The sequence below is a fragment of the Herpailurus yagouaroundi genome, unplaced genomic scaffold, assembly GCF_014898765.1.
Source record: "Herpailurus yagouaroundi ecotype Mexico unplaced genomic scaffold, PumYag 142, whole genome shotgun sequence".
NCBI lineage: Eukaryota > Metazoa > Chordata > Mammalia > Carnivora > Felidae > Herpailurus > Herpailurus yagouaroundi.
Genome location: NW_024412397.1, coordinates 37,511,347 through 37,525,951, shown reverse-complemented (window position 1 = coordinate 37,525,951; position 14,605 = coordinate 37,511,347). Strand labels below are relative to the sequence as shown.

The following is a 14,605-nucleotide window of genomic DNA, read 5'->3' as shown; positions in this document are numbered from 1 at the left end:
TAAAGACCACTCGCGCCAGGAGAGTGGGCGGACCCGGCGTGGGCGTGGCCGCCTCCGCCCCGCCCTCGGACGCCTCTGAAAAGCGGTGTGGATAACGCCAGCAAGAAAGGCCACCACGCGGGTAGTTCCGCTCCGAGGGCGGAAGTGCGCGTCCAGGCCTCCGCCGCGGCCCAGCCAGCAACATGGTAGCGCCCGTGCTGGAGGTAACTCACGTGTTTTGCTGCCCAAACCGGGTGCGGGGAGCCCTGAGCTGGAACTCCGGGCCCGGAGGACTTTTGGCCTTCGGCACATCCTGTTCCGTGGTGCTCTATGACCCTCAGGTAAGAGAAGTGGCTGGACGCCTGTTTCCATGTTCTTCGGGGTCGGAATCCTCTGGGTGCGCTGCGGCCAGACTGTAGACACTCCTGCAGAGCGGCAGGTAGGGTGTGTGGGCGAGGGGTCGCCTTGGGGCGTGCGGGACTCGTGTCGCACGCCGCGGCAGCCTCGGGTCACCGTGTACTGCCAGTAGCCTGTTAGTCTCACGTAGCCCCCCACCTGTCCCACGTAACTCCCCACATGAATGACAGCCGTTTCTGAAAACTTCCGTGGGAACGGCCGTACTGTTAATGAGTTCGGGTTTTAAAAGATTCGCCATTTAGGTATGGATGAAAGCCATTATCACAGGTGGTACCTCACTTCTGTATTTCCTTCAGATTTACTTAACAAGCTTGTATTGGGTTTCAAGGAAATATTACTTGTATTTTGACTTAGGGAGTAGATATTTTAAAGAAGGCGCCGGTGGGGTAAATGTCAAAGGGATTAGGAATCCTAAGCAGTGGTTATAGGGCAGGGAGTACATATTCTTGGAACTTTACCAAGTCTATTGATTGTTTTCTTGGTGCTTTAACCAGGCTTTTTTTTCTCCCCCTTTAAAATGTTTGTTTATTTTGAGAGAGAGAACGCATGCAGGGGGAGTGTCAGAGGGAGAAGGAGAGAGAGAATCCCTAGCAGGTTCGGTGCTGTCGGCCCGCGGAGCCCAACCACAAGCTCTGTCTCACAAACTGTGAGATCTTGAGCTGACCGGAAATCAAGAGTCCAGCGCTCAATCTCGGGAGTCCAGAGCTCAATTGACTAAGCCACGCAGGCGCCCATAACCAAACTTTCCAAGTGACTAGTTTTTGCAGTCTTACCAGAGTTATTATGACTCCATTCCCACTGTCTGATTTTGGAGGATACAATTAGTGTCGCTTCTCAAAAGGAGCCTCAGTGTAAAAAATAGAGTGCTAGAAATGAAAATGCAATGCAGGAGATAGCTCTATGTATTTCTTATTGTACTGCTTTATTTGATTAAAAATCTCATTCTCATAATCTTTTCACATTCAAATTTATATATGAAATAGCTGTGTTTTCTGTATCTTGAGCTGGCTTCCTGCCTCTTTGTTTCCTATTGTTGCCATGCATTCTTTTTTTTTTTTAATGTTTATTTTTGAGAGAGCATGCACGTGCGCATACGTGGTAGGGGAGGGGCAGAGAGCAAGAGAGAGAATCCTAAGCAGGCTCAGAGTTGTCAGTGCAGAGCCCCAACTTAGGGCTCAAACTCACCATGAGATCATGACCTCAGCTGAAACCAAGAGTTTAACCCGCTGAACCACCCAGGCGCTCCGCCATGCCCTGCCATGCGTTCGTAACTGGCAGGAGAAAGCATGGAAAACCAAGGAAAACTTTACTGAGACAGTCAACCAAGGACTGACTCAGCTGTAGAGGGCAATTTTTCTGCAGCCACTTAATGTATTTGTGCCCGTGTCTTCCATCACATTTTTACTTTTAATGATAGCCTCGTGGCCATGTTAGGGGATTTTAACTTAACCAAAAAAGAAGTATGTTGGGCCTAAAAAGTACTTTGTTACATATCTGTTGTTTGGGCTCTAAATTAAATATAGGAATAAGAGCATGTCAAATGCTAAAGTAAAGTTTTGGTGTGATACTCAGCAGATTTTTGAGGACCCTCTGTGCTAGTCCTGGACTGGGTGGTGATGACACAAAGATAATGGGTAATAATTCCTGCCCATCAAGGAACTCTTAATCTAGTGAGAGAGACAGTGAAATACTATAAATTGTTTCACAGCCTCAAATAACTTATGTGTGAAATATACCAGTTTTTGCACATTCACATCTGAATTTCAATTGGCATTTAAGCAGATAGGAAGCTTGTGCTGTTCATAGTAAATAGGGAAAGTGGCCCTAAAGAGGAAGGCACTGTAGTCACAGAGTTAATATCTTCAGTGTGTGAAGTAAAATAAAGCCCAAGTGTGGAGGGATGTTACTGAAAGCACAGTCTGAGCGGCTGCTGGGAACTTGACTGTACCCCTTGAAGGGATCCCATGTCTGAAGACCTTAGTTGTGGCCTGGTAACTTTGTTTCTTTAAGGCTGATGACCCAACATCTGATCAGCCATGGCATATAAAGAGAGCCATGAATTTGACTCCGGTAATCATGAATTTCTCTATTGAGGGGTTTTTTTTGGTCAGTAAAACCCCGAGATTGGTACGAGCATGGTAGCAGTAGGCCCTGAGACCTGTGGGAGCACAAGAAAGAGTTAGCCTGGGGTATGCAGACAGGCTCCCCAGTAGAGAAGGACCAAGGTGGTCAGGAGGAGCTAGCAGATAAAGACCTGAGAGCTCAGTGTGCTGAGAACAAGGAACATCCAGAATATGGAGTGGTGACAAAGGCAGGCACACATTAGAGTGAACGGATAGTTTAAGCTATGGTTTAGAGTTTATGAATTAAGGGAAGTGATTCTGTTTGAAATAATCCTGAACTTTTTATTAGCATCAAAACCATTGACATCTGATTTTATTAATTTATTAATTCCTCTGTAGGATAATTTGTAATTTACTAACTGGTGTTTTCTTTTGTAAAGGAAAGGGTTGTCATCACCAACCTGAATGGTCACACTGCTCGGGTCAATTGCGTACAGTGGATTTGTAAACAAGATGGTTGTAAGTATTCATCTGTTTGTTAAAGGTACTTTCAGTTGCTTTCTGCTAAGTATGGTTAGTCATTTTTCTAAAAAGAATTGCTTTTAGATGGTGCTTCCAGAATCCTTTGGAATTTGCTGAAATGTCTTATATATACCTACTGTGGTATTCTTATGGACTCTGAAATAATTTTATTTTCTATTCCATAAACACTTATTGAGAGCATTCTGAGCCATGCACAAACACAGAATTTGCTGAATAAGTATGACTTTGCTATGATTTTATCTGTGACATTAAAAAAAAAGTTTAGGGGCACTTGGGTGGCTCAGTTGAGGATCCAACTTTGGCTCAGCTCATGATCTTGCAGTCTGAGGGTTTGAGCCCTGTGTCTTTGCTGACAGCTCAGAGCCTGGAGCCTGCTTCTGATTCTGTATCTTCCTCTCTCTGTCCCTGCCCTGCTCATGCTCTGTCTGCCTCTCTCAAAAATAAACATAAAAAGATAAAAAGGTTAATAAGCCACTTATTTCAATTGGTAATGCAGTATTAGTCATGTTAGGTCAATAAAAACCATTAAATAGTAGAAAGAGTGGCTGTTGGTGCAGATATTAAAGCACAATTGTAATTATATTAATTGCTGCCAAGTGACATCAAAGACTACTTGAATTTCAGTATAGGGATTTATTATAAAATGTTAATTTGGGCTTGTATATTTTATCTTTAAAAGTGAGGTTATATAAAATGAATTGCTTGTGTTTCAATGTAATCTGTAACTATTATGTTTGATTTCCTAAGATTAGGGCTCTACCAGTAGATAATTAAGATATTTTTTCTAACCCAAGTATTAGTGATGTATAAAATGTTAATAATATCATTTCATAATTTTAGGAGAACCCATCTGGCTTGGTTTGTAGAGCATGTGACTGGATCTCAGGGTCATGAGTTTAAGACCCATGTTGGGTGTGAGCCTACTTAAACAACAACAAAAAAACCTTTCATATTTTTATTTTAATTTTTTTAATGTTTATTTTGTGAGAGAGAGAACACGGAGGGGCAGAGAGAGAGGGGGACAGAGGATCTGAAGAGGGCTCTGTGCTGACAGCAGAGAGCCCAATACAAGGCTCCAACTCACGAACCATGAGATCATGATCTGAGCTGGAGTTGGATGCTTAACTGACTACGCCACCCAGCTGCCCCATTTCATATTTTTAAAATGTCTGATTTTTAACACATTACTTTTAGGGACCTTATAGTAATTCTCAAAATCATGTAGTTAAATAATTGGCTTAGTGTCTGTGATCCATGAAGAAATCAAAGCCCCAAGATCACAGCTGGCTGGCAGTAAGTAGGGTTTGGACATGAACGTCAGACTTCTGACTCTAGATCTAATGTTCTTCAGACAATCCCCCTGTTGCTCCCCTAAATATCTAGCACACAGACCAGAAGAAACATAAGTGGAAAATTATATTTGATTATTTCTCCCTTTTTGGTTGTTACTCCTTATTCTTCTGTTATCCACAAGAAGTTGTGTTTAAAAGAGCTACTCTGAAATATTTGTCTTATTTCAAAAATATGTCATATACTTGATAGCAGTTGACTGTAAATGTCTCATATAGGTCATTCCTGCCGAAAGTATTTAGCGTGCATCTTACATGTTGAAACAACCAGGTATATCCAGATTGAGGGACATTTGCAAAACAACTGGCTGGGACTGTCATTGTCCCAAAAAAAGGGGACTGGGAAACTATTCTAGGTTAAAGGATATTAAAAAGATACGGCAACTAAATATGCAATTTGTGGTCCTTAGGTTCAGAATTTATAAAAGTTACAAAAGACGTTACTGGGACAATTCAGGATAATTTAAATATGGACTGTATGTTACATGGTGATACTGTATCAATCAACAATTAAAACTTTTGAATATGTTAATTGTCCTGTGGTATGTACAGAAATGTTCTAATTCTTAGGTTACATATAATAAAGTGTTAGAAATTCAGAGGTCATGATGTCTGCAACTTATTTTTAAATGGTTTGTTAAAATAAAGGGATCTATGTATGCATGTATAGAGAAAGTGAGATGTTAGGCAAATGTGGCAAAATGTTAATAGTTGGTGAGTCTAGATAAGGGTATATGAGTTTTCTTATATCTTTTCTATAGCCTTGAGAGTTTTCAAGACAGCTGGGGAAAAAATAAAAATATTTATGGAGATATAACTTTTTTCAGCTCCTTCTACTGAATTACTTTCTGGAGGATCTGATAATCAAGTGATTCACTGGGAAATAAAGAATAATCAGGTGGGTGGACATGTTTATAAGAAAAGACCTTTATCTGCTTTTATTTTCAGGTCTTTTTGTCCTTTCTACTGTATTCTTTTATGAAGTTGCTTTATTCTTATCAGTAATCCAGGTCCTGTATCTTCTATACTTCACATGCCCTGTACCCTTCCTTCTGATATTTGCTCTCATATTCACATGCTGTCATTCATTTCTGTGAATTTCCCATCATTTTGTAATAGTTTTCACACTGCACATACAGGGGCTATTTGTTCTGTCTTCACTGATAGCATAAATTAGTACTGCCTTGTTCACAGGAAGCTGTTACCATGTGGATATAGATTTACATAATTCTGAGTGATGTTATAATATGCAGTGCTGAGTATGGACGGATTTCTATTGATGGACACTAGGTTGTTTCTAGTTGTAAGCAAAGATTAAAAGTTAGCGTGTTAGACATTTGAACATCTGTCATGCAGTAGATGTAGATGAGGCAGAATCCTATTCATGATTCACGTACATGGTTTTGAAGGCAAAATCTACTTGAAGAGTTAAAGAGCAAGGGTAGCTCCGTAGATAATGTGCTCTAGCTTGCTGTACCACAACTGTGGTGCTGTGAGTTTAGTAGAATTTTAAGAGGTGGTCTTTGAATTGGGTCTTAAAGTATCAGGTGGTTTCCTTGGGAGGAATTAAAAAAAATTTTTTTTTAATGTTTATTTTTATTTTATTTCTTAAAAAAAATTTTTTTTTAATGTTTATTTATTTTTGAGAGAGAGAGACAGAACGTGAGTGGGTGAGGGTCAGAGAGAGGGAGACACAGAATCCGAAGCAGACTCCAGGCTCTGAGCTGTCAGCACAGAGCCTGATGTGGGTTTCTAGTCCACAAACTGAGATCATGACCTGAGTGAAGTTGGGTGCTTAACCTACTGAGCCACCCAGGTGCCCCTAGTGTTTGTTTATTTTTGAAGGAGAAAGAGACAAAGTGTGAGCAGTGGAGGAGCAGAGACAGAGAGAGGGAGACACAGAATCAGAAGCAGGCTCCACGCTCTGAGCTGTCGGCACAGAGCCCAACATGGGGCTTGAACTCATGAGCCATGAGGTCATGACCTGAGCCGAAGTCGGACACCCAACCGACTGGGCCACCCAGGTGCCCCTCCTTGGGAGGAGTTTAAGGGTCTAGAATTCCTGGTAGGAAATTCCTGGCATGAATGAAAAAGCTCAGTTGATAAAGAAGACCACCTGTTCAGCAGTATCCAGTCTTAACCCAAGCCTAGGCTTTAGGACAGGGCTTTCTAAAAAAGTTTGTTCAGGGAGGTATTCATCTCTCAAGAAGTTAAGTGAAAAAAGGAATCTATGGCCAATCAAGGTTGGGAAACACTATATTCTATACCTCCTTTAGAGAGTCCCAGTGCACCGTGAGTATAGTGAGGGCTCTGTAAAGTTCTGACATGGACCAACATGAGTATCTTTAAGTACCATTTCCCAAGCTTCGTTCAAGTCTTAACTTTTTTTTCCCCTTTTAAGTTTCTTAGCATTCCTTGTAACTGAATGACATAGTTCTGGACATGTTTCTTGATAATTCATTGTAGGCAGTACTACTAGAGAAGTACGGTAAGGGAAGATCATGTGGAAGTGTAGATACCAGCTTTAAGAGTTTGTTCTTTATTAGCAGGCACTAGGAAGTCCTTGATGATTTCTAAGCAGAAGAGTATGAATAACAGAAGAAGATTAATCTGACAGCAATGTGCCATATCATAGTAGGAAAAAATAGGAAGAAAGCGATGTGGGGTGTTTTTGAAGGCAAAATGATTTTGACATTGATTAGTTATTAAAGGAGTGGGAGCTGGTGTTAGGGGAGTAAGTAATAAAAATAGTGGGATTCTGTTTCCAGGTCTCGGGAGAAAGGTGCTTCTACAAAGTAAGATAGGGAAACCGGAGGAAAGATGTGGAATTTACTTGTAGACATTTCGCTTGAATTGCTGGCCTGGCATCCATACTTGTCCTCAGAAGGAGAGGGCAGGTGTGGAGGTGGGGATTTTGGAAGTACCTAGACGTGAATGAGAGCAAAGGGAGGTGTAGCAAACTTAACTCCTGTTTGGACTGATCTTGGTAGAGGAATCCAGAGGGAGGGAGTGATTTGAACACTTGATTTTGAGATCTTGAGGTGAGACTTGAAAAACTCTTTCCTCATTGCTGCCCCACACTTCTGTCAATAGGGGATCACAGACTGAGCAAGCATCTGGTGGCAGCAAACTTCAGGAGGAGCCTGAGGAGAAAATGTGAGGCCAGACAGGGAGGACGGCAGGAGGGTGAAAGGCATAAAAGGGGGTTAAAGGGAATAAGAGGATTTAGAGGAAGGGGCCACACATGGAAACCTTAGAGCCTTATAGGCTCCTTTCCATATGCATTTCCATGTATGCAGGTGTTCAACACACCTTGACTTCTGATAAAAGGAAATAATTCTAAGCTGGTAGAATGAGAGGTTTGTCTTTGAAGAGTGAGCATTGTTTTTTTTTTAACAAGGTGACAAACTTGAGAGGTTTCTTTTGAGTTTTTAAAATTCTCTGATGGTTGACATACACCCCTGCTTAAAAATGTAAAATGAGTATTTCAAGAGATTTAAATTTGGGGGGAGTAATTATATAGACACATGTGAAGGAAGTTTACAGAAAAGCATGAAGAAGGAAAACAAACTAAGTACAGAACCTCAACAGAGTTAACATTCTAATGAACATTGTTGTAGTTCTCTATTTCGTGTGTATAATTATACATACAAGAGATTATATTGTACTTGAGTTTTTTAAAATGAGTTTTCCAAGAAGCCAAAAGTTAATGGCTGCAGGAAGTTAGTGTACAGAACCTTATACATAATTATTTTCTTGAATGGCAGAGTTCAGCTTAATTGGGAAAACAATTGAAACATTTAAGGGATCCCACTATTTTGGGAGATAGCAAATTATAGAAGATACTTCTCAAAGGATATGATGGAATCTCACACATTTTGAACTCTAAAAAATACACCTAAAATAACAGAAATGATACCACAGGGCATAATCTTGCATGGCAAGCATTTAGATGATAAACAAATGGAATTTCTTAGTTCTGTTTGCCATTTTTTTTTTTTTTTCATTTTCCAGCTGTACTTGATTCAGGCAAGTATCATGAGTGTATGCTAAAAATATTTGGTTAAAGTTTGATGGAGAAGTACCAAGTTACAAAGTATAATCTTACATAACATTACAAAAAAAATTTTTACCTTTGCAGTGAAAAAACATGGCAGACACTACCTTTACTAGGATACCAAGCTTAACTTCACTAATATTGGCACAGAGTGATATCATGTGCTTCCTGATGGGATGCACATGGATAGTAATGTCAAAATGTATACCCTGAATCTATTCATGAGGAAATATCAGACTGATCCAAAAGAGAAACATTCCACAAAGCTGGCTCTAGTCTTCAAAAAATATCAATGTTGTGGTTGTCTTTCCATGTTATCCTTTTTGTTGACTACAGTGTGTATCTACAATAATATAATCAGTTCCTCTTAAAAATTTTAGGTTGATTGCAATTTTTCACTAGTATAAAGATTGTGTGATGAATCTTTTTCTGCATTCGTTTGTTACTATTTGTTACACTAGTGTGGTTAGCATCTCAGAGTAGATTCTTAGATGTGAAATTGCTGTGTCAGAGGGTATGCACACTTTAAGTGTCCTTACTGCAGTCAGACCAACTTCTCTGAAGTTTACTTGCTCTTCAACTCTAGAGGATGTATTTCTGGGTCAGGTAGTTTAACAGTACTTTTAATTCTGTGATTTTTAATTCAGTAAAGGTAAAACTGTTAATTCCTTTTTTATCACCGTGTTTTTGTCAATTCTTTCTGATGTAGCTTTTAAAAGCAGTCCATCTCCAAGGCCACGAAGGACCTGTTAATGCAGTGCATGCTCTTTACCAGAAGAGGGCGTCAGGCGTTGCATTCCGTACACTGATGGTGTCTGCAGCTTCTGATTCTACTGTTCGAGTCTGGTCTAAAAACGGTTCAGAAGGTAGGTTTAGAGAAATTATAATACAAATGAAATAGTAATTGTCAAGTGACGAAAGAACATACATGTCAGTTTCTTTCAGTCTTTGAAGTCCTTTTATTCTCTGTAACGTTAAAAATTGACCATTTACGTCCACATGGTCATTGGGTCTCAGGATTGACTTCTCTCATCCCTATTGCACCCAGGGCTGTTGACGATGCTGCCCAACCTTTCTAGGTGGATAAGCTCAGTGTTAGTTGTTCATGGTGTTTTTTATTTCTTAGTAACATGCCTTCAGACCTTGAACTTTGGAAATGGATTCACTCTGGCTCTCTGCTTGTCTTATTTGCCTAGTACTGATGGTGAGTATCCTGCTGAGTATACGTTAAAACAGCAGTATAGGTGCCTGGCTGGCTCAGTAGAGCATGTCACTCTTGATCTCTGAGTTGTGAGTTCGAGCCCCATGTGTAGACCCTACCTAAAAATCCCAAAAGACCACAAAAAACAGCAATATGTTTTTGTATCTCCCTACAACCAGACACGTTCGGTTTTAATATTGTATCTAGATAAGTTGAAACATGGAAAATAGACCTTTTAAAAGAATGGAAGTATAGTTGACACAATGTTACATTACTTTCAGGTGTACAACATAGTGATTCCACTACTGTGTTCCTTATGCTACGTTACCCAGAAGCGTACTTTTGTTTTCAGTATTCAAATGATTTGTGTATAGAACATAAAATTAAGAGAAGTTGTAAGAATTTTGATAGCTGTTGAAAATTTAAGAGACCTAATATGTACTTGGGATTGATGCTATTTATCATGTACGTTATCAACATCTATAGATCTAATTTGGGAAAATGAACTCTTTGAAGGCTGAGATCTGGCATAAGTTGAAAAAAATACTAAAGGTGAACCCCGTGAACATTCCTCTGATGATGAGAGCCTCTTCACATCCTGCATAATGACCATTGGCCCAAGATCACTTAGAATCTCCCAACAGAAAAACTTCCCTTTTGCTATGAAACCCATCTGTACGTACCTTTGATTGTCCTCCACAGAGTTGTTGGCCAATGTGGTTCAGTCTGTCTCTGCCGCCTCAGTTGTCTGGAGGACATACCTGGTGGAGAGAGGCCACCAGCCTCCCTTGCCCTCTGCAGCAGCAACTGCAACTCCGTGTTACGATGTGATGAACTTTGTGCAAGGGCTCCCCGGGAGGAGGAACTCCCATATTCTGGCTTCATAGCAGAGAATTTAGTTTCTTCCCATCCACAGTGAGGCCAAGTGACTGGAGTTTTTGTTTTTGTGTTTTGTTTTGTTTTTTGATGTTTGTTTGTTTGTTTGAGAGAGCTGCCAGCCAGCGTGGGAGGGGTGATGAGTGAGGGGGACAGAGAATCCGAAGTGCTGACAGCAGCAAGCCCCATGCCCTCAAACTCACAAACCTTGAGATCATGGCCTGAGCTGAAGTCAGATGCTCAATCGACTGAGCCACCCAGGTGCCCCTGGGGTTTTTTTTGTTTTTTTGTTTTTACCTGATTTAGAGTGAAAAAATCTTTGAAAAACAAATTTAGAAAAAGACTCCTAATTTTATCTGCTGTCCTTTGGTAACGTGAATTTTTTTATAGTCCTACCTTTCATAACATTTTAACCGTGTATTTAATTACCTGCTCTTTTTTTTTTTAAATTGAGGTATAATTGACACGTATTAGTTTTAAGTATATACAATGTAAGGATTTGATATTTATATATATTGTGAAATCACCACAATAAGTCTGGTGAACATTCCTCACCATCCATAGGTACAGAATATTTTTCCTTGTGTTGAGAACTTTTAAGATCTATTCTCTTAGCAACTTTCAATTATGAAGTAATTGTATGTGCTTTTATTTTGTTCTCTACTTGCTTCATGAATTTTGTTTTACTGTTGAATTCTCAAAGTGTAAGGTCCTTGAAGTAACAAACCCTTAAATCTTTGTGCAGTAGCCATGATGCTGGACTCCTACATAGCTCGTACATTTTCTGGCTGTGTTGGACCAGCAACTTTTCATATTAATCTTCTGGTTGACATGGTGAAATGCTCCCAACTTGCTTTTTCTGTTTCTCTTTTCACTGCTGCTTCTATCGTAAATGACACAGAATGGAGGAAAGGACTCGCAGCTAATTAGCAGTGATTCTTTGCCCAGTAGCTGTTTGGTTTTTTTTTTTTTATTTGTTTTGAGAGACAGCGCAGGGGAGGGGCAGAGAGAGAGGGGGAGAGCGAATTCCAAGCAGGCTCTGTGCTGTCAGTGCAGAGTCCAACACAGGGCTTGATCTCACAAACTGTGAGATCATGACCTGAGTTGAAATCAGGAGTCTGATGCTCAACCAACTGAGCCACCCAGGCACCAAGTAACTAATAGAACATTTGAGATTATTCATTTTATTCCTACAGACATTTATTGAGCACTTTCAGTTTGTTTGTGCAGGGTGTGGGACATAGAAGTCTGGATTCTTTACCAAGTTCTTAGAATCCATCATAGGTGATAATCATAACATGTGATGGAATATTTACAGTAAAGCCTCTTTTTATCCTCCCAGTACCAATATTAGCATGTGGTGATGATGACTGCAAAATTCACTTATTCGTTCAACAAAATGACCAGGTAATTAATGATTTACGTTCTGCTTAATTACACATTTTAATGCAGCCTAGTTCCAGATGATAAATTTTAGGGATGTTCTACTACTCTAAAATAATCCAGTACGAGAATCTTTTTTGAAAGTCCTCTTTTAGATGGTTTTCCACTCTCTTTGAACACAAGTAAGTGCTGCCTTGGCCACCTGGTCCAGAGTTGTTAGGTGGAAACGGATCATTAGATGGTGGAAGGACAGGAGGAAGATGCTGTGGTGGTGGTTTATAAATTTTTTTTTGGTAAATTCTAAATAAATTATATCTATGGTGAAATACAGCTGGTAGTGTTTGTCTTTCTGAGCTTACCTAGATATTGAGACATTAGAGGAGAAAAGTTCCAGAAAAGGGGTTGGGTCACTTAAAACTTCAATAGTAGAGATACTTCTTTCTTTACCTTCTGTAGTGAAGTTTAAAACGGTTGTGAATGTCCGACCACCCGACTTTTTTCTACAGAATAATACGTGTCATTTTATTCTGTAAAAATTTAGAGTATTTATCTATTTATAGATATTACATACTCAGCATTGCTCCGTTAGATAAGTTAGATGACTATGAGATTTTTTCATTCCCAAATGAGAGCTCTATCTTATGTCTGATCAGATAGTGTTGCCAATTTAAAAAACAAAAAAAAAGTGCATCAGGACTGGCTGTGACCCCAAATGAAATCACTGATATACCTGAAAATTTAAATTCTTACATCAAGTCTGATGATTTTTGTTATCTTACTAGTTTCAGAAAGTGCTTTTTCTCTGTGGACATGAGGATTGGATAAGAGGCGTGGAATGGGCAACCTTTGGTCAGTATGAAATCTTGCTGAAGTTCATATGATGGGGCAAGTGTGTGGAACTTCCTGGAAAGCAGCCTGTTGTGTTTTCATTTAAAATTTTCTTTGTATGTAACATTTTTCTGTTGTCCCTTTTAGAAAAGAGGATACTTACCCCTTTTGTTAACGATCAATTGGGGTGGCAGAGGATGAAAGCCGTTGATGTTTTAAAGCGGACACTAGCTGACTATTACACACGTAGACATTCTTGAGGAGTTCTTTGTAGAATTTTGTAGACTGTATAAGAACACATGTCATAACCATTTATTGGTATTGTATGTATATTTGCCAATGTTAGTGAAAAAGAATATAGGTCAAGTGAATGAAGGGCTGGGAGGCAAAGTCTAATTTTTTCAGGAAGTTTAAAGATCTGCATATTGTGGAGGAGAAAGTCTTACACATAAATTTAAGATATAATGTTTAAAAAAATAATAAAATTTGTTGTTTTATTAGGTAGAGATCTTTTCCTGGCGAGCTGCTCACAAGATTGCCTGATACGAATATGGAGGCTGTATGTAAAATCAACATCTTTAGAAACTCAGGATGATGATAATATAAAGCTGAAGGAAAATACTTTTACGATAGAAAAGGAAGGTGAGTAATCATGAAAATATTTGATGTTAACAGTTTCCTGACTCATTCATAATATTATTAACACAACACACCTAGGTGAAGGTTAGTTTTTCAAAAGTACCAGATACCTATGTGAAACAGATACTGTGCATTTTTAAAAACAATTTTTTTTAAGGATGTTATTTTTTGTATATGAAACTTACTTTTCTTCTAAACCACATTTGTAAGATTTTTAGAAATTGCTGAAAATGTTTACTGTTTTCTCAAATTATAAATTATAAGATGCCAAATTTTTAGTTTAGCATTGGAAGGTCTAAAAGAATAAAGTAAGTTATCCGTACCTTTACTGGATGAGAGAAGACGAGCCAGAGCCCTACATTTGAGTGGGATGTGTAATTCTGATTTTCTTATTGGGTGGTAATCAGAGCAGTACCCCTGCATGGCAGATCCTGTTGGGATGTTGTATTTGAAGGAAATATTTTTTTTTTTTTAATTTTTTTTTCAACGTTTTTATTTATTTTTGGGACAGAGAGAGACAGAGCATGAACGGGGGAGGGGCAGAGAGAGAGGGAGACACAGAATCGGAAGCAGGCTCCAGGCTCCGAGCCATCAGCCCAGAGCCCGACGCGGGGCTCGAACTCCCGGACCGCGAGATCGTGACCTGGCTGAAGTCGGACGCTTAACCGACTGCGCCACCCAGGCGCCCCTGAAGGAAATATTTTTAAGTGTTCAACTAAATTATAGTGTTGTTCACCTAGGAGTACTCTCCTTTGTTATTACTCTTCTTGGTTTTGAAGCCCTTTAGAGTTGAGATTTTGGTACGTGGTTTTCTGGGGAAAACCTAGAAATCCTTAACCAGCATGTCATGAGTAGCTGGCTGTTCCCAAATATAAAATTTTGTTACATTTTTATTAATGACTTTGAAAGGTCACAGTACTGATTTGACCTCCTTTATTTCTGCATTTTTCTTAAGTTTTTTTAAAATGGTATTTTAGGCTATTATATGCTGATAATGACTGAGGATAGCCAGGAGGCTGACATGTCTGTTTTTCCTTTTTCATTGCAGTATAACAGCAGCTATCCCAGAAAAGTTTTAAAATTGGCCATACTCCTTAATATGTACTTATGACTAGAGAAAAATTTATGCAATTTTAGAATTTTTTCTCTTGTAATTTTGAACAATGAGTGAAGTCAATGAAATTCATTTTTTTGTTGAATTATTGACTCTAAATCATGTTTCTCTTCTGACTTTTGGAAAGGGAGTACATAGTTGTACAACTTTGTTGGT

The 14,605-nt window shown here is 39.3% G+C and overlaps 1 protein-coding gene across 4 annotated transcripts in view; it reads left to right on the top strand.

Moving 5' to 3' along the window:
• The first annotated feature begins 70 nt into the window (after positions 1-70).
• Positions 71-14,605, top strand: part of ELP2 (elongator acetyltransferase complex subunit 2) — a 44,222-nt gene continuing 29,687 nt past the window's right edge. For 2 of the 4 annotated variants that reach the window (XM_040479048.1, XM_040479046.1), the window contains exons 1-8: positions 71-320; positions 2,900-2,978; positions 5,179-5,249; positions 9,118-9,274; positions 9,535-9,612; positions 11,828-11,892; positions 12,651-12,717; positions 13,198-13,338. In XM_040479048.1, coding sequence (XP_040334982.1) covers positions 183-320; positions 2,900-2,978; positions 5,179-5,249; positions 9,118-9,274; positions 9,535-9,612; positions 11,828-11,892; positions 12,651-12,717; positions 13,198-13,338 — 796 coding nt within the window. In that variant the 5' untranslated portion in view covers positions 71-182. Of the gene's footprint in view, positions 321-2,899; positions 2,979-5,112; positions 5,250-9,117; positions 9,275-9,534; positions 9,613-11,827; positions 11,893-12,650; positions 12,718-13,197; positions 13,339-14,605 lie in introns of all 4 variants that reach the window. The other 2 variants (XM_040479050.1, XM_040479047.1) reach the window with 2 other exon arrangements.